Consider the following 18718-nt stretch of genomic DNA (forward strand, 5'->3'; position numbering starts at 1 on the left):
AGATGGGTCAAATTTGCTCATGGTGCCCTAGAGAGTCATTATCATTGTGGAGAGCGTTAATGGTTATGATCAAATGCTAGTTTCTTTAAGTGGTTTGTGTAAGTGACAAAATCTAGTACACCCTAAAAATGTGCTCAAAAGAATGATTACTTTAAATTAATATAAAAATTTCTAAATTTAATTAAAGAGATACAGAAAAAAATATATACCAAAGGAGGTTTTATTATACAGTTAATAATAAAAGTTTGTTTTACTGCAAATAAAATTGCTGTCTCGAAAAGAAACTCAATAGAAAGCAAACTTTGAAATCAATAGTCAAGCAATATACCACTATTTTGGCGCGCTTCTCCATTCACGGTGTTGTCCACCATTTGGATCAGACGTCAAATCGTTCGGACGCGAGTCAGCGTCGTGTTCCCGATTGTTCGGACGCTTCGGAATCGCGCATCCCATCATTCGCAGTCGGTGGAATTCGTATTCAATCGTCAGTTGTTTTAGACGCCGACCCGTGGGTGAACTCTGGAGCGTACCGTCAGCCAACCAGCAGTTTTATCGTACGTCTCGACGCGTTCGGTCCGATAGCAATCTTGGCGCGCGCCTTCACTAAAGAACGTTTGTGCTTGCTGTTTCGAACCGTGTCAGTGTTGTAATAAGTTTAAACCTCGCGGCGTAATCGGCGCTGACCGCACCGAACGCGCGTGCTTCCCGCTAGCGTTGTCTGGCAGTCACGCGTACCCCATTACTTTGGTTTAAAATTGTTTTCGAGTTTCAGCTGACGCGAAGCTCCTGATTTACCAACGTTTTCTTACCCATCGAACCATGCCCACCATTCCACCGCCACCGATACGCGATCTGGACGGTTTGCTAGCGCCCGTTCTGCCCGATGGAACCCGTGTGCTCGGTTACGAGTCGGAGTTTCTTACCGCACCGGGAGACAACTATGGCAGCACGATGTTGGCCGTTACGGTGCGAACGACACGTACCGCTTCACCTGCGGCAGAAGTCATCGAGCAGAAGGTAAACGGACGGCCGAAACGGTGTGGTAAAACCTGGGGCTTACTGGTACCACTGTTTGTAATGTGCGCATCGGAGAGCATGGCTCATGAAAATGTAGCTATTTCCATTCCCGCCGATCCCGACATCGATGACAGCGTGGCCAGCGGCTGGGCCGTGGGCGTGCTTAAGACCCGCTTAGTTAAGTGGCAGACGAGGAATAAATTAAGCAACCGGAAATCGGAATGGAGGCGCCTAGTACCGGTACTCGAGGCCTTGCCAGATTGGTGGGGGTGTTGCTTGATGATAAGAGGGAACTTTCGTGCATGAGTAACGATGTAAACCTCAATTTAAAGAGGATGATGAAGTCAATCGGTACATATTAATCATAACAATGTACCGCGAGGACCGAACGGAAGATTCCCGACCACGTGGTTAAGGTGATGGAGGCGCCCAGTAGCTTTCAGAAACACGACCACGTGGTTAACGTGATGGAGGCGCCCAGTAACTTTCAGATGAGTGTGCAAGAAAAAGGTGGTTTTCTTCTATTTCGTGCGGTTCATGAGAAAATGAAACAGTAATTAGTATGTTGAAAGGACGATGCGCACTGGCAAACAATCGGGAATGTGCATTGGTCCCATACCGGGATCTCAGTGCTAGTGACACAGTGTCACATTCTCGCTTGCCGGAACATGGTGAGTGTTTTTATGGAGGGTGAATGGTTAATCAAATTAAAACCATCATTCTTACCATCTTCAATGACGTGACAGTGTGCGAGACTACAGAATGTGTTTCAAGGAGGCCATTACACCCATCCACACGGTTACGTCCATTCTGCTTTTGTGCTACATTATCCACCGATGGCGCAGGGTTATAGAGTATGTGATAGAAAAGTAAGACCACCCCTCCAAGTCCGTAACCATATCCTGCGGTGTTGTGTCATCGGGATGGGCCTCATAAATTGTAAATTAAATCCTAGCGGCATCAAAAAGCTTTTTGCGCGCTTCGAAGGTTAGGATGCTATCAGTTGTGTCGAAGATAAATGATGCCGTCTCCTGTTGCTGCTGATCTGGCTGTGCTGAAAACGGGGCAAAAGGCACGTACATACATGGCAGTGCTGACACGCTTCAACGGTGACTGTTTTGTTTTATCCTTTTTTGGTCAAAAGAGCAAACTGTTGAGCGCACTTCAGCGTCGTGTTGTTCATTTTTCTCCCCTGTTTCAATCCGAGGAAGGTTTAATGTTGCAACATATAAAAATTCATTCCCGTAAATTTATACCCTTCACCCACGCGAACGAAACTATCGATTGGAACAACACAGTGCGGATGCCGTTTATGGTCCACATTGGTCTCACTTTTCTACTAGGTGTAAATGGTGTGAAAAGACGTCAGTCTTTTCTATTAAATTCGCGTTTCCCCTTTCAAGAGTGCTCATGATAGAAGGAGTCTTTTTCTGGAGAAGGATATCAGATTTTATCGGATTTCTTGAAGAAGCCGTTCAAATTCGTAGTCATGCTTTCTACCTTTCAACATGGCAGAATATTAGATAGGGATTGAGCTAGGAGAAAAAAAATCTTAGCACGAAGTAAGTGTAGAACGATGTTCCTGCTAGGTACACCATTTAATTGGCACTGATCGATAGGTCGCGTTGAACGATTTCGAATGAAATTCGAGTGCCTAATTTAGTGTGCGTGTGAGAGAGATAAATTTTGATGAATGGATTGCATCAGAGATAGAAACCAACCATTACGCATGTAAACATGTTATCGAGACAACATTAAACATCGACACATCTTCATGAAAGATCTGCGGACATTAGTGGAATGGAGTAGTGGTAGTAAACGTCATTCAAATGGACAAATAATGTTCATTAAAGTTATAAACCATCTGTTCCGAATCTGGTTTTCGGTTCATTAGGGAAAGGCGTGAAAATGTATACAAAATCTCTCAATAACAATATCTTAACTTTATCTGTTTTCTCTTCCGAGGAAGTTTGCGTCATCCCGTCCAACAGCCAAAACACAATCAAGCATAGAGTTGAGACGCTGAACACGAAAAAAAACAATCCTTCCAAAACAGGCAACAGGTGAATGCGTGGCGTGAATGATGATTTATCGGTCTTGTTTATCCCCCTTTCGAATCTCTTATCCTCGCTCGAAACGCTCGATCGGCATGGCATGTATTTTTGGTGTCTATGTGACTTGTTGTGCAGATTTAACCTTGAAAGAGAACGAGAGAAAAGCCAAAAGGGGCGCAATGGTAGTTGTTTGCTGATTTATTTTGTTTCCTTTCTCATACACGAAAAGAAAAACTAGACGAGCACGTTTCACTCGTGCTAATGACATTGACGATGGGGATGAAGGCAAGAACTGTTTCCTGCAACCACGTGCTAATGGGTCGGAAACCATTTTGCCGAATGCAGGACGGTCGTCGTAGAATACGAAGGATATTGTATTGTTGGTGTATCGTGACTGTATCTGCGATAAGAGTGTTTGTGGAAAAAGTTGAGCTTTTGGCAAGTTATTGTATTGTTAAATAGAGGTTTTTGCTGGGTGTGTAACAATATTATTTTCTTCGTGTAAGAAGGATGTTTTTTTTTAAACAAATGTAGATGCTCCCATCCTTCCCGGAAAAAGCATTGGCATAATTGCCGTCAAGCGGTATACTTAATTGTTACTTTTCAATACTAATAGACTGGGTTTTTTTTAATGCTTCATTGGAATCGAACACGAAAAGAGGCAGCCTAATTTTCTCGAAATTCCAATATTGCGGATGTTTTAAACGCTTTTCATGGAATTGTAGTTGTAAACATCCGATTTTCACCTAAAAAAAAACAAGCTCCTCAAGAAAAGGTAACAAAATAGTATCAGCATGGCGACCAGAAACGATTGTTTTTCTTCCTTCTTATACTTTTTCGTATTTCCCTTCTTACCTTTAAAAAGCGTCCTTCAGCGTAATCTCCACGCTGCACACGCTGGTTGTATTTCATTAAATTTTCGACCTGCTCAAATCTCAACCTTCCCCATCAGATCGAACCCATGTTGCAACAATCCCTGGTAGGTTCTGGGTGCGATAAATAAGCGTACCCAACATGTAAGGGCTGGAAAAATGGGAACGAAAGCGCAAAAAGCAAAAAGCAGGTCACTGTCGTCGAACTGTGCTAACCGAAATTGGGGTTTCCTCTCTCTTTCACTCCTACACTTCTATTCCTCCCAAAGGAAATGGCCGGAAACAGCTGCTCATATAGCAAGACATCACGTCCAGCCATTTGTGCGGAGCGGTAACGTCAACTTCACTTACACTTACGGTCGAGCCGAGTGTCGAAGTGATTTATTGAAAGCATTTTGTCTTTTTTCTTTCTTTCTACCATTCATTTTCCTTCAACTGCACCGTCACCGGTTCCAAAATGTAATGCTTGAGTTGATGCAAATAGGGATGTTGTTTTTTTGCGCTACCTTTTACAAATGCTGCTTTAAAGAAGGTGTGCCCTTTGAGGTGCTGTTGAACGGGCAGCGGTTGGAATGAAAAATGATTCACATGATCGATTTCTTAAAGAGCTGTATTTGTGCTTGTGTTTGTGAATGATTTAAGATGGGCACAGACATTTTAGAAGAGTATTAGTACATGGATGAAAAAAAAAACAACGATCTACTGCAATTTGTGCACTTGTTCTAGATAAATGTCCGTTTGTTAGAATTGCAGATGAGAATTATAACATCGTATTTTAATGACAATGCATACTTATTTTATACTCCATAAATATTAAATAAAACATTTTATTTAATTTAACATGACTTAACTTAATGAAAATTAATTGAACATTATTTACCATTGTATTGCTGTTTAACTAGGGTTTCGAATTCTAGTTCTAGTTCTAGTTCAACAGAAGCAAAGTTCAAACATCCCACTCCCAGTGACGATTTAAAAACTAAAACCTCATAATAAAGCTGATATTATTAATTATCTGAAATCGAACGAAAGTCCTAACCAAATAAATCCCCTCAACGTTTACACTCTTCTTCTACAGGATAACACCGATAGGGATCAGGATCAGCCTCCGGTTGAGATACTTCATCTCGTAGCTAAGATGCGCCCAAGCAGCGAGGAGTTTCTGGAGATTTTTCAAATCGATACAACCTTCGTGAAGGAGGCTGCCGTGTATCTGAAGATCGTGCCTACCCTGTTGGCACTGCAGCGTGAGCAAGGCTACGATGGAGACGATGAGCTAATCGATGTGTTTTGTCGCTGCTACAACGCTCGCGTATCGCTCGACCCATCGGTGGAAAAGGTGGACCAGGACGGTGTGATGTTGTTCGAGAACTTAAAGCACGCCGGATACGTCACTGCAGACCGCCGGCAGGGGTTCAATCGTGAACAGGCACGATACGTACTGCAGGTTAGTGCTGGAAATGGGAAACTGGATATGATTTGTGGATTTATCGTCCACAGACCTGGGAGGATAGTGAATCTTTGTTTTATATTCGTTTCCCCTTTTCGACAGAAATTGGCCCTCTTTCATGCGATCCCGATAGCGTTGCGCTACCTGAAACCGGAAGTGTTCGAGGCGGGCATCCATAAGTACCTCGTTAAGATTGATATCGATGCGGGACTGAGCCCGGAGACGCTGCGTCAGATGATGGATGTATTTCGGCAGGATATCGTGCGAACAGGTGTGGAGCGAGGGTTGGCCGAGCGAGCTCATGCCAAGATAAACGAGTGCCATCGACGCCAGGCGCAGCTGATTTCGGACCAGCTGACCGCTTACTGTACGATGCTGCACAACGACCTGTGGGTGAACAACATGATGATCAAATATGGTAATGTGTTTTTATCCATTTCCCTGTAGGTTTGGATGTTTGGAACGGGGGACAGTTAAGATACAGTTGCCCCTATCGAAATCATAAAACTAACAATGCCCTTGCCCGGTGTCCTTTTTGTTCTATTTGTACTTCTCGCTTTTGCGACGCGAATTTCATGCGAATCTACGCTATCATTATGTTACCCCGAACGGAACACAGACTCGACCGGGAAGACACCGTGCAGCTTGAAGTTTGTCGACTTCCAGCTGATTCAAATGGACTCACTCGTACGGGACGTTATTTTCTTCATCATCACCAGCGTCAACGATCCGGAGCTGGAAACGCAGCTGGACGGCTACTTCGAGTATTACTTCCAGCAGCTGGCCGCAAACATGGTCCGGCTGCAGTTTCCCAACCCGGAGGACTTTACGTTCGAAAGGTGGGTTTTTTTTCTGCCTCTCTACGTATTAAGTATCCACTGTTTGCCAAAAAGTGTGTGCTGGCCGTCCCATTGACGGCTGGTGGGCGAAACCGAAAGCAATTAATTAGCAGCATGCACAGCGCTGACAAAACCGAGTGGGTGGGACACATTTTACTTTTTTTCTACTCTTTGTTTGCCGTTTCATGGATTGCAGCTTTCGGGAGGAGATCGATCGGGTGGCACCGTTCGAGCTGTATCACATCGTATCGATGCTACGCGTTGTGTTGGCGCGCAAAGAATCGATCCCGGACCAAAGCGAACAGGATGCGGCACTGTTTTTCAACGATAATCTGGTAGAGGAGGATTACTACCGGCGGCTGGAGGTGACACTTAGAATCTACGATCAGCGAGGTTGGATTTAGACGAGCGGGGTGAATATAATGGCCAAACGTTGAAAGGAAGTGTTCAATTAAGCATAATAGTGGAATGTTTGTTACGGTGTACATACGGTGAAAAGTGGACAAATAATAAATACATGTTAATTTATATCACGTAATTACATAAGAAAAATAAAACTATATTCGTAATAATCTAAAATTATAACAATTATTTTACTTCACGTTTTGTGTTGGGTTTATTGGCCATTGTGTTGGCCTTTTAGCGTAATGTGGAAAAGAATAAATGAAAATGTCTTTTTTTATCCATTATTTAATATTAAAGTTAGTAATTTTAGACGAGATTAAGATTCGTATTAATCTATTTATGTGTTTCTGTATTTATTGAATGCTATTTGTTTCTATTTACATTTTCATACTTTTTTAGGAAGGCATGACCAGATCGTATAACTAAAGCTTTAGAATAAATGGTCGAAGAAGTGTAAGGTTTAAGAGTTTCTACAACTTTTTTGAGCTAAAATTTAGAAATTACTTTAAATAAATTAATTTGTTCTCTTACAAAGTTAAGAAAAACAAACGGACGAATAATTTATTACTGGGGTGGTTTTCTTGTAAATGGAACGGATAAAAACGGCCATGTTGCAACTGAGGGTGCGTTTCCATGCTTAAAGCTTCCATATTTGAGCTTTAAGCATAACTATGGGCTTTTCTCTTCTACATCGCTTCCATTTCCTTCTCTCTCTAAGCGATGTAAGACGTTTGAATGCGTGGAGAGAGACGTTTGAATGTTTGATTTAAGAATGTGAAATAACCGTTATTTTTGTAATTTTATGTATATTTGCAGTAACTAAAATTATGTTATAATATATAGAAATGGATAGTCAATAGTACACTGCTCTTTGTGATTTACAGAAATATATGGATTGTTTATTGTTTATTTTTAGTAGTTAAGGGATTATTTTCATGAAGTTTATTTGTGCAAAAATATTACTCATACCTACAACCTAGTCATCTTATTATATAAGAATAATTGATTGTATATTATATATACATAAGATTGTAATCGTATATCCATAGAATATTATGGAGCCAATATTATTATTTTTAGATGGAGAACCTTTTAAAATTTATTCTGCTATAAATGATTATGAGGTTTATTTGGTAATTATTGCACAAATGAAACACAAATGAAATATATTTGGATGACATGATGATCGAGAAATATGGTTATAAGCTCAAAAACAACATTTTCCCTACTTTTCTTCCCGTTTGCCGATGCGATGCCGCTTGCAAAGTGGACGCTTGTCGTCACACGTGTTCGGGTAGGTCAGGAAATGGACCACCACTCAAGACCACCACGCAAATCCCGCGCCGACGAAACAACACCGCACAGTAACCGGGGAATCGTTATTTTTATCTGATTTCATCCCCTTTCTCCTTGGGCGGCGCATCTCAATGCCAGCGTAGACCAAATGAAATACACTTTCTTCGATCGTCTTTGTGGCGTGGCCGTAACCGGCCATATCATTCTGCTACTCTGCAGAACTTCTCACTTTAGGCGCTTCATTTTAAAATTATAACAACAAAAATTAAATGGTTTCATTTAGCGCACGTCCGACATCGTTCATTATGTAACGCGCAACTGATGATGGTCGATGCATAATGATGAGTTGTTTCTAGACTTCGAGGTCATGGAAGTGGTTGCGGCTGGAAGGCTGGTTGGAATGAAGCCGAGTAAAACTGAATCCTGCAAAAAAAAAAAGAACGCTGAGGCATGATGTCCCATATAAAGGTTCCCGTTGCCATTTATCACAATAAAAATTATCACACACATTCATTGGATCGGCGAATGTGGCACGATGCCCTGCCGACGGTCGAGCGCGCGTGAGATCAAGCAGGCAATTAATTTATCAAACCAGTTTTACCCTCTTTTTACTCATTTTTCTAAACGATCCAAAGAAGACCAAAAGCATCGCATTGACATAAATGTTATGCTATGGATGAATGAGTGATTAAATGAACTTATGAGAATTGGTGGGCCAGGTTCCAGAGCAATCGAAACACGAGTGAAAGGCAGGGAGATATATGACTGGCATCAGGCGGATAGGTTACGAGATGTCGGATGTAATTGACCCAAGTCTGTGTCGCGATGTGAAACAAGAGCCCTGAATGCATAATACATGTTGATAATAATGTGTTGGCAGTGTTGGTAACCGCCGTGTCCGCAACAATGTGCAACGGCCCTAAGCGATGGGTTACCAATGTTGGAGCACTTTCTGGTGCATAATAATTATGATCCGATTGAATCTGTAAAACTCCCGTATCGAGTGCAGCAGCATTAAAATTCCATGCACATCGATCGAAACAACAATAACTTGTACCATAAACAGCACTCTAACCTTACGCAGAATAATTAGCAGCAATCGAAGTGCCATTGAGCAGATGATTGTGCTGGAACAGGAATGGGTTTTTGGGAATCTGAACCGCTCTTATCCCTCGTTGTCGGCAAGGTCAACGGACGTGTAACGGCGCTGTTGGCTGTGGTGGTTTTTTTTCGGGAAATTATACGTGAAAAACCAATTTCAGTTGCACTTTTAGGGCTGTTGAACGCTGCTGGAATTACACCGAACCGTTCCAGACTTTTCGGCTCGGCCGGATACAGTTGGTACACCTATGATGCGTGGGCGCTTACAGACGGTTACAAATTAATAATGCTTCCCGATCGGGATGTAATATTTTCTATTGGAAAGGTAGCCCAGATTAGCTTCTTGAACTGAAACGGATGTCCTTGAAAAAGATTGTTTAACTCCCTACTTTTCAACTTCGAGAAGCGCTCAATTTCAAACACGAGAAACTCTGAACAACCGCTTCCACTATGCATCTTTCCATATTTTATTGTTCCATGTTCGCTTAAGTGTAGCAGAGGCTCTGTTCAAGAGGTTTCGCAAGAACGGCACTAGAAGCTTCCGGGTGAAGATAAAACTGATAGTCGTCGAAGTCTTCGATGGCGAAGGCAATGGACTCGTTCGTTATCGCCTGTTGCGGGATTAAAAGCGAAGGTTATTCACACCCAATAGACGATAAGCTTGTAAGAAACAAAGAATATTGTTGCATTATATTCCATAGATGTGTAGTGAATTTATTGTGATCTCTCAACCATGAGAACGGCGATCAACATCGATCAGCATGAAAGGATGGCCTGGTTCTCGTCAGCTGTTTGTGGTTAAAAATGTCATTAGCACCTGAACGAGCTGGCGCCATATGTGAAAGGAAAACAATAAACAGCAAACGTCAATATTGGGTAACGGTGCTCTATGCACTTTTTTTCTCTTTATTTTCCCTTTTACTCTTTGTTCGATCACACACATACTGTCCATAATGGTCTGCAACCCGATCCAAGGCAGCAAAACGGACACCCCAGTCAAGTGCAGTGAGACCAGCTCGTGCAGCTCTGCATATGTGTCACGTCATCATCTTCGGTCGTTGGGCTGTGGATGTGTGGCGTCCTTGAGTCGGCTCGCACATTCGGTATGCAGCGTAGGAATGGGTTTTGAGGATCAAGGGCTGTGTTGATGCCGTTGTGCAGCGTGAGTAAACGCATTGCGAGTGTCGTATTAAGAGCGTTCGAGCAGCATTTCCCCCCAGCGTCATATGAAGCCGTGTGGATTAAATGGGGTGAGAGTTACTACTGAATTACTGGTGGTGGTGAGTGGAGTGAGCGAGTGGTTGCAAAGGCGGTTCCATTTGTTTTCCACGGGAACTTGTGCGTACTGGAGTGTTGTAAAACTCTTTGTTGGATTATCGATACCGAGCTTAAGGAGAGTAATGTGACCATATTTTTATTTGTGTTATGAAATGCTCATTGAAAGCATGCGATAAAGCTAATCATGGAAATAATTATTTTCTACTCACATTTTAAAACATTCTTTATTGCATTCGATTTCAAACTGCAAAGGGATTTTACTACGCTTTGAAATGGTCTTGTGCGGACAAAACAAACGTTTGTTTTGATGTTAATTATCTTCAAAAATAGTTGAGTAGCAAGTTCAAGGACTAATTGCTTGAAGTGATTATTTTTGTTTTTCGGGATTATTTGTTTACAAAAACAAGAATAAAACCAATTCTTTTAAAAAAGCCATTGGTATTGGAGATGGCAGTAGTTTTTTTTTGTAAAGAGAAGAGAAACGGTTACGGATAAATGGTCGAATTTTGTTGATTACATTTATTGCAGTGCATTGTTTTTAGACAAATAACTTCTCAGATCTGTGTGGACTAGAAATTTGCTTGCGAATTTATACAAATTGCACAATGTTCATGATTTCTCACACAATTCACTAGCACTTGTAGGACGCTTTTGTGTTTGGTTTGATTTTTAGTTGATTTTTGGTCAAAATAGTGAAGAATTTGTGTTCAAAATGGCTGTTTTAAATTGACAAAAGTTTACGTATATTACTTTTATTTAAAAAAAAAGTCTCAGAAAGTCAGAAATTGCTTAGAGCACTTGAGGTTGTTGTGCCGATAAAGAAGAAAATATTTTTTGTGGTTGATGAATGATTGTTGAAATCTTTACCATTTGAAACAAACAAGTTTGTTTGAAATGCTTAATGTATCAAGAACTCTTGTAATATCATGAAATTCGATGAATCTTTATTTAACCTTATTATCATAATTCTAAAATTCATGAAACAATTATTGCAAATGTCCCCATAACTTATTGAAATCCGATTTAAAATATAACGGGCGAACCATTCGTTTCGAAGTCCTCAACCGCCCGAGGCTCTAGAAAGCGACCTGTTTCGTACCCACACAAAACGGCCCGAAGCGAAATTTCTGCTGTCTCATCCAGGTGCAAAACAAAAAAAAACCTATCCAAACGAGTTTGACAAGCTTATGGACAGGGAACCGGGCAACGCACATGACAAACAAAGATGAAAACCCAAAATAATACAAAACAATGCGCACACCAACAACATCCGATCCGCGAACGGCGGGTTTGCGCGAGTTTTCAGGTTTTGCGCACAGCGAGAAGTTCGTTACCAAGCGCGTAGCGCGTCCACGTGTGTATGCGATGTATGGTCAATGTTGTTGTTGTTGATGATGATGAAGATGATGGGGTTGCTATATGCGCAAGGAGCACGTTATGTAATGTGATTATTTTTAGTGCTTTTCGATCCACACACTACCGCGTGTAAAGAAACCCCAAACTGATCACACCATTCCATGGGAGGCCACTTACCATAAAAAGAAGAAGTAACTTTTGAAGTTCCCACACCTTGGATCGTTGTGTATGGTTGAGCAGAATGTTCTCAGCTTTTAACGCATTTAAGACATTCTGGGGTCACTGAACACATTTTTTTTAGGCAAAAAACTACATAGGTATAAATACTAAAAGTTAAGAATACTAAATTGCTAACAACTTTATGTTCTTCATTTTAAGATAGCGAAGATACGAAATGCTGTTCCTCGGAATTCGCGTGGCGTGATGTTTACTCGAAGGTCAACCAGTTTGGTGATCGTTGATCACGTTTCTGCTTAGACACGAGATAAACATACCGCATGAAATGTTTCCGTAGAAAGAACTTCGAGAAAATGCCAAAGTCAAAACATTCTCTAACTAGTGGAGTTAAAGAAACGAAGAAGATAAATAGAATAGAACTCATTAAACGCTATATTCCATTCTCAGTTCTCCTGAAAGATAACTGCAACGCATTACAATGCAAATCACTAAGTGATTGCTTTCCATAGATGGTGCTCAATTAACTATTCCATCGACGATCGCCAACAATATTTATCGAACGATCGAAAATTATGATCACAATTCACAACGCCACAGGTGTCGGAAACAAAGAAAAAGAGAAAGAGAAAAAAAAATCAATTCCCACAAGCTGATCATCCGCCCAACAACTGCACCTACGTCCCGACGCATAGCGCACAAAATCGGAACCGATTTTAACGAGCATAACGCGTGTTTTATGTGCTGCTACTGACTGTTTGTTGTGGCATTTCGATGATCCATCCATCCGCACAGCGTGATCCACCCCTCGTGGTCCACTGTCCACTACCGGGAGCCGCCCAATCGCGCGGTTTTTATGACAATTTTATGGGACAGTTTTACGATCGTTTAATCGGTTCCGAATGTGGGTTAGTTTACATGAGCACGGGGTGGCGGTGTAGTTTGAACTTTTGTTTTCTGAACCTTATTCCAATATTTTCGGCATAAAATTCCACTTGACACTAGTTAATTGCTCTATCAGTTAGACCATTCAGGCACTAAAAATGTAGAGCTAGTTTGCAGTTCATTGAACTGACATGATTGAAGTGGTAGTAAATTATTGTATTATAAACTCTCTTCATAATGAAGTTAAAAGAAGAATTCTAAACAAACGGTTCGGTTTCACACACAAACAGTCGGCTAAGAAATGGCTACAGACACCCAACGGTGGCAACTCCAACATCCACGAACGTCATTGTAGAGGCATTGTGTAAACATAAACGTAAAACAGCTGAGATAAAAAGGCATAAACGAAGATTCTGTTTGCACTAGCGCTCACCTATATTGACCGCTACACCTGTCATCTGTCTGATTTGTCGGCATTCCACTAGTAATGCCCATATGAAAAAAAATCCTGACGTTGCACGGCGGTGGTTGATGTACGCAAGCACTTTGCAGCTTCGTTAACGCTTCCGTATTATCGCTGCACCGTCACTCTCAAACGGTGGGGATTGCACATTTGCCGACGTTGCACCTTGAACCGTTTTATTTTTTTGCTTTCGTTCTTTGTCGTGGGGCGTTGCTGGTTCTTGTTGGTCTTGGGGTGATGCTTCTGCTGCTTGATGTGTCCGCGTGTATCGTCATAACCTTGGCCGATCGAGAAGCGTGTACGCATGTGACATTGGTAACTGCTGGTGCTGATTTTGTTTACGAACCGATTCGTAGAACTATTTGTGAATGGTACAGCGTTGATGATACAAATGAAACCTAGGAAAAGCTGAATAATGTCGGTTACGAAAAATAAGTAGCGCTGGTTTCTTTTTGTATATAAATGGATTCCTGACCTGGTTTCGTTAACAATTTATAAATCTTTACACATTAAAGACTTTTTTTTAAGATTTACATTCTACAGATTATCGTGAAGCCTTTGTAGGTATCTGCATGAATCGAATGACTCCCACTGAACATCTATTTGCATAACTCATTTCATGAAGCATAAAACAAAAACAATTTTTTGGTGTAAACTTATTTTTTCACCTAAAAGGAAGCAAACTGGGAATCCATTTCTTTTAAACAGTTCAATGAAATGATTTCAAAATTTATTTGATATTCTCAACTTTTTCTATTTTGAATAACGTTGTATTATGTCTTGCACGTTCTTTCTGGTTAAAGCTAACCTTTTTTTTTATCAAAAATATTTTCTTGCGGCACAATTTCTGCTATAGAAAAATTAACATATTTTACTAGCATTATCCATTGGAGTCGTTCTACGCCCTCGCTCGACGAACATTATTCTGATATGTAAACTACAATCCCAAGGACAACACATTAGAAACATGGTTTCTTGATTGCTATCTACTAAACCTTCGATCATCAACCAGAACCAGCTAATGTCTCGCTCTTACTTTGTTTCGTCGAGTTTGCAAATGACAATCACACACATCTTCCAAGTGGCAGGTCCGGTTTGAAACACCTTTAGCTTTTTGGCTCGGTGTTGCCTTGGAAACACAATCCCCTCCCCCTCCCCCTCCCCTCCCCAACCATCCCTTCAGCTGAGAGTCGACTCAATGGAATTGGAAACAACGTCAACAGCGTCCGAATCCGCGATCTGCCCCATCCATACAATTCTTTATCATTTGCTTCAATTATGCTAGCCAGCCACGAGTGGGGGGGCAGCTTATCAGTATCAGCGTTTCAGTTGTGTTTAATTAACGCGTGACAGTATTTTGACAGCGCACGAACTGTGCTCGAAGGTTTTTGTGGTAGGAAAAACAGTAACAGATCAGAGTAGAATGTTTGAAACAAAAATCAATTGTTGAGTTCTCTGATGTATGTATTTATGTGTGTGGGGCAGTTGTGTTTTTCTCCCAATCGTTTCAAACATTGAGAAGGTTCAAGGTTATGCTATCGATACACAGCTGACGAAACCCTTCTGAAATAGCCTTCATTTTTCCTATTCCATTTTACCACCCATCGAACAGCTTTGACAAGGGGAAGTAAGCGTTTCGGTAAATATGAGAACCGTACCGTTCCAAAGAATGCTTCACCGAGCTGGTTGTGTTGCGTACTGATAAGATGTTTGTTTGTACGCAACCGTTGAAATGAAACGTGCAAACGTGGTTGGCTGTTTCACCATAAAACGTGCACAGTGTTTTGGTTACCATTTTGAGGCCAAATACGAATCTGGCGTCTTTTCCCGATGAACTTTGTGTAGTGAAATGGCAATATTAACGCAAGTTTTTAAACCATGCGGACAGTAACGGCAGGTCATGTCTACCAGGGCAAGATTATCGTCTTCCTTTTTTATGACACAAATCGCGTCAGCTGTCGTAATTTTTATTGCCTTATTCCAGTCGGTAGTAGGCTGTACACTCATAAACCTGTGGTCCCGGCGGGAAAAGGAGGTCAGCCCGGTAATGCTGCAAAACGGTGGCACAAAAAAGAATAAGATGAAAGGAGATTGTCCAACATCTAGCAAAAAGTTGATAAATGAGGTAGAATCTTCTTCTACCAGTTCCTTTTGGCAATGTCAATTTCACGTTGGACTCGAGTAAGTGGTCGCTTATCCGGAACGAATCATCTTCCCAATCATGCAGTGAACGGGTGACTGTTGATAATTTTCCGTTTTGAAGACGAAGTGGACAGTGGTTCAGAAATCGCTTCTGAAGCGTTCGGACGAAATTTACATGAGATGAGACATCTTACTGTACGATTTGGGTACAATGCACAGTTGCACGTTTTCGGTGCTGACTGCATTCACATGGCTTAAGAGCTTTAGGAACTATGGAAGCGATTTGTTGGACTGAAGCCAATTGTAAGGAGGAAATAAAGAAAAAGGTACCAGACGAATACACGTTCCTCGAGACAGTCCTGAAACGTGCTGCTCACGTTATACCGAAGATGGTGTGGCGTCTAGTTCACCCGAGTGTTAAATTGAGTAGCAGTCACCCATGCCCCTGTCAAGCAGAGTAAGACGTCGCTCAGATTCCCGGGGCAGAATTGTGATCGACAGGTGAAGCGTGAGATCGGTTGATATATATCGATGGGAGTTGTGTTTTTTTCTCAAACTCGCCAATTACAACTGCTGGCGAGCCTCCAAGGCATGACACGAGACCGCTGTGTTTATCGTCTAATTAGTGGCGTTTAGTAGCATTGGATAATAATGATGGTGATGAACGTGCGACGGTAATTGATTTGTTTGCTACTCGAAGATTAGCACAATTAGTGTTTATTCACACCAAACATTGTTGGACAAAAATGTTGGTTCAAATTTTGTTTTTAATATAAACTTTTATTTTAACTGTTTGTCGCTATAGGTTTAGCAAAATTGTTACTTAACGCTAGAATCTCTAAAATTTTAAAGCATTTATATTGACGATTTACTTCATAAACCATCATAATCCATCATCATAAAAAATGGAGCTCTTAAGAAGAGTCAGAGTTAGGAAGCAGAAGTCGTAGATAGAAGTCAACAGTGCCTATATTTTGACTATAAAATCTTTTTTTTTTCAAAAGTACCTTTTAATTACTTATCTGGGTAGTAGACCATTTAATTATCTAGAAAAAAAAATTGAGCACGAACATACACCTTTACAACTCACTTCGCTGTGTGGCGTAATTAATCGATGTAATCGATCAAAATCGTGAAGCAATCCTAGTAACCTCTCGTGATCGAGTGCGTTGTTTACACCTCCTAGTGCGATTCTTTGACAATCGATCTACGCCACTGATAACCCCTGTGTGCAGTTCCGTTTTGTTTAGTATTTTGTACATTCCAACCAAGCATATTTTGTGCATGTTTGCTTTCAGCAAAGATTCAATTTTAATCATCAACTACATCATCCCGATAGCCGCAACGGACACACGCTCCTGCAATTGATGAAGGTATCGCTGTGTAACGTAAATAATAATACGACTAAGCGCGATGTTGTCGAGACGTCGTCGGGGGAAGACCGTCGTCTGCTTCTAATCAGCAATTGACTACCGCGCTATTAAGCGATTTCTTTTGTGGCTCAGCTATTTACGATTAAGTGGCACCAAAGATGGGAAACCGATCGAGTACCTCTGCTCATGCCTTTGCCGACCATCGGGGTGTGTGTATGAATGTGCGGTTCTATTTATTGAATTCCAACGTCGTCATCGGAGCCGCGTTGTTCGCGTTCTTTAATCAGTTATCAATCCACTCGTTTATGCATCTTCCAGCCAACACTGGGTGGATGTTGTTGTTGTGCTTGTATGTTCTTCCTTCTTGCACCAGCCTCCTTAGCTACTAATCATCATTTTATCACCGTAAGTAATTGCAAAGTAGGCACCTTTTTTTGACTGCCCAGTTCCCGCATTTGGTCCGAAACCTCCAATAGAATTCACTTGTCAAATAGGCATTATCGGTGATTTTTCTTCTTTTTTCGCGTACTCTTGCTTGAAGGACTTTTGCAGTCCCTTCAGAGACAATCTTTTACACCTTCTTCAAGGTTTTTTCATCCTCCAAGACACGATGCAGTATGGATTGTACATTACGGTAGTATCGAAGACAACGGCTGATAACGGCTGATGGACACGTATTGGTAAACAATGGACTTTTGAGATGTCTTGGGAGGTCACGGAAAGGGAAACCGTACGATTTAAGATGGCGTAATGATGGATAGAGAGGACAACAAACGTACAGCGTTGGGACAATCGCTTACAAATCGAAAACAGTGAGTACGTTCCAAGATCAACAGATAAACGTCTGTTCATTAAGCTGTTCGCGCCTATTACACAACAGGAATTGTGTTACAATTGCCAGAAACTGTGCGCGTGTCAACGGATGATTGTTTGCTGTGTGGCGAATCAGTTAACACTTTCATTGGCGACGAATTTCCGTTTCGTGAGCTATTAAGATGTTAGCTTGGGTAAATTTACATAGTCAGCAGAAGGTGTAAATTGAAGGTGGGAATTTGAATAAATGCGTTATGTTTGTTCAAGGCTCGGAGAATAGGCAGGCACTGTCTTATCATAAAAATAGTGCTTCAAACATCTCCTACTGCTTGAACTTAGTACATTCCGTGCTAATTCTATCCATGACAGAAAGTGTGGCGCACTGTTGAGATCGGGACATCGACATCTCATCATCGACACGAACGCGTTCGTACGATACGGGGTCACCGTCATCAGTCATTCAACTGGCTGACAAGAGTTATTTTTGTCATAATGTCTTATGTTCCGCGCGCTACGTGGTCCATTAGCCGGCGTATCCGGTCGTCAAAGTTTCGTCTCGCACCGGGAAACGCTTCAACGGGTGTGCGATGCTGATAAAAGTGGCTAGGCATCACCAGACTCAATCAGACGCGTTGCAGCAGCTATCTACAGGCATTGTACAGGCGGCAGCTGCGGTGTTTCCACCTTGTCGAGATCATATCACCTTCACGGGGCATCTAATTCTAAACAGCCAACATGAACCGCCAATGATTGATTTTAATTTTTAGCTGCGTAATAAATGCTCTTCACCTCTTGTGTACTGAGCAAACGCCGATAGTACCACACCATCATCCGATCAAAATCAAATCCCAAGAGCTGACACAGCAGAAGACCCCGAGCAATAGCGTTTAACCGTGTGGCGAATAATTTAGATTAAAGCAAAATAAATTCAAAGCATCAGTAAACAGTAAATATAAACTGCCGGTTGGTTCGTCTCGTAAGCACGACGGTTTTGATGTTTGCGCTTTGCAATGTATCCTCCGCGTTGGTTTCGTTGCTTGTGATTTCAGCCAACACACAACCAGAAAAACCGGTTCACCTACTCGAGTTGCTGTGGAATGCAAATATCGAATGATGAAAAAAGGAGAGTAAAGGAATGATGTGAAAAAAGTGAAGTAAATGAATTTGTAAGAGCACAACGCGCAACATATTCAACCGATC

The 18718-nt window shown here is 41.5% G+C and overlaps 1 protein-coding gene across 1 annotated transcript; it reads left to right on the forward strand.

The window, feature by feature from the left end:
- The first annotated feature begins 819 nt into the window (after positions 1-819).
- On the forward strand, positions 820-6636 carry LOC128713660 (uncharacterized). The gene is made up of 5 exons (XM_053808522.1): positions 820-1017; positions 5022-5390; positions 5496-5811; positions 6013-6232; positions 6429-6636. Exons 1-5 carry the CDS (start codon positions 820-822, stop codon positions 6634-6636), a joined length of 1311 nt encoding a protein of 436 aa, XP_053664497.1.
- Positions 6637-18718: the final 12082 nt, after the last annotated feature.

The sequence above is a fragment of the Anopheles marshallii genome, chromosome 3, assembly GCF_943734725.1.
Source record: "Anopheles marshallii chromosome 3, idAnoMarsDA_429_01, whole genome shotgun sequence".
Classification (NCBI taxonomy): Eukaryota; Metazoa; Arthropoda; class Insecta; order Diptera; family Culicidae; genus Anopheles; species Anopheles marshallii.

Coding starts and splice junctions, on each gene's coding strand:
- LOC128713660 (XM_053808522.1), top strand. CDS start 820: ATGCCCACCATTCCACCGCCACCGATACGCGATCTGGACGGTTTGCTA. Junction 1,018..5,021: donor CAGAAGTCATCGAGCAGAAG/GTAAACGGACGG, acceptor CTTCTTCTACAG/GATAACACCGATAGGGATCA. Junction 6,233..6,428: donor GAGGACTTTACGTTCGAAAG/GTGGGTTTTTTT, acceptor CATGGATTGCAG/CTTTCGGGAGGAGATCGATC.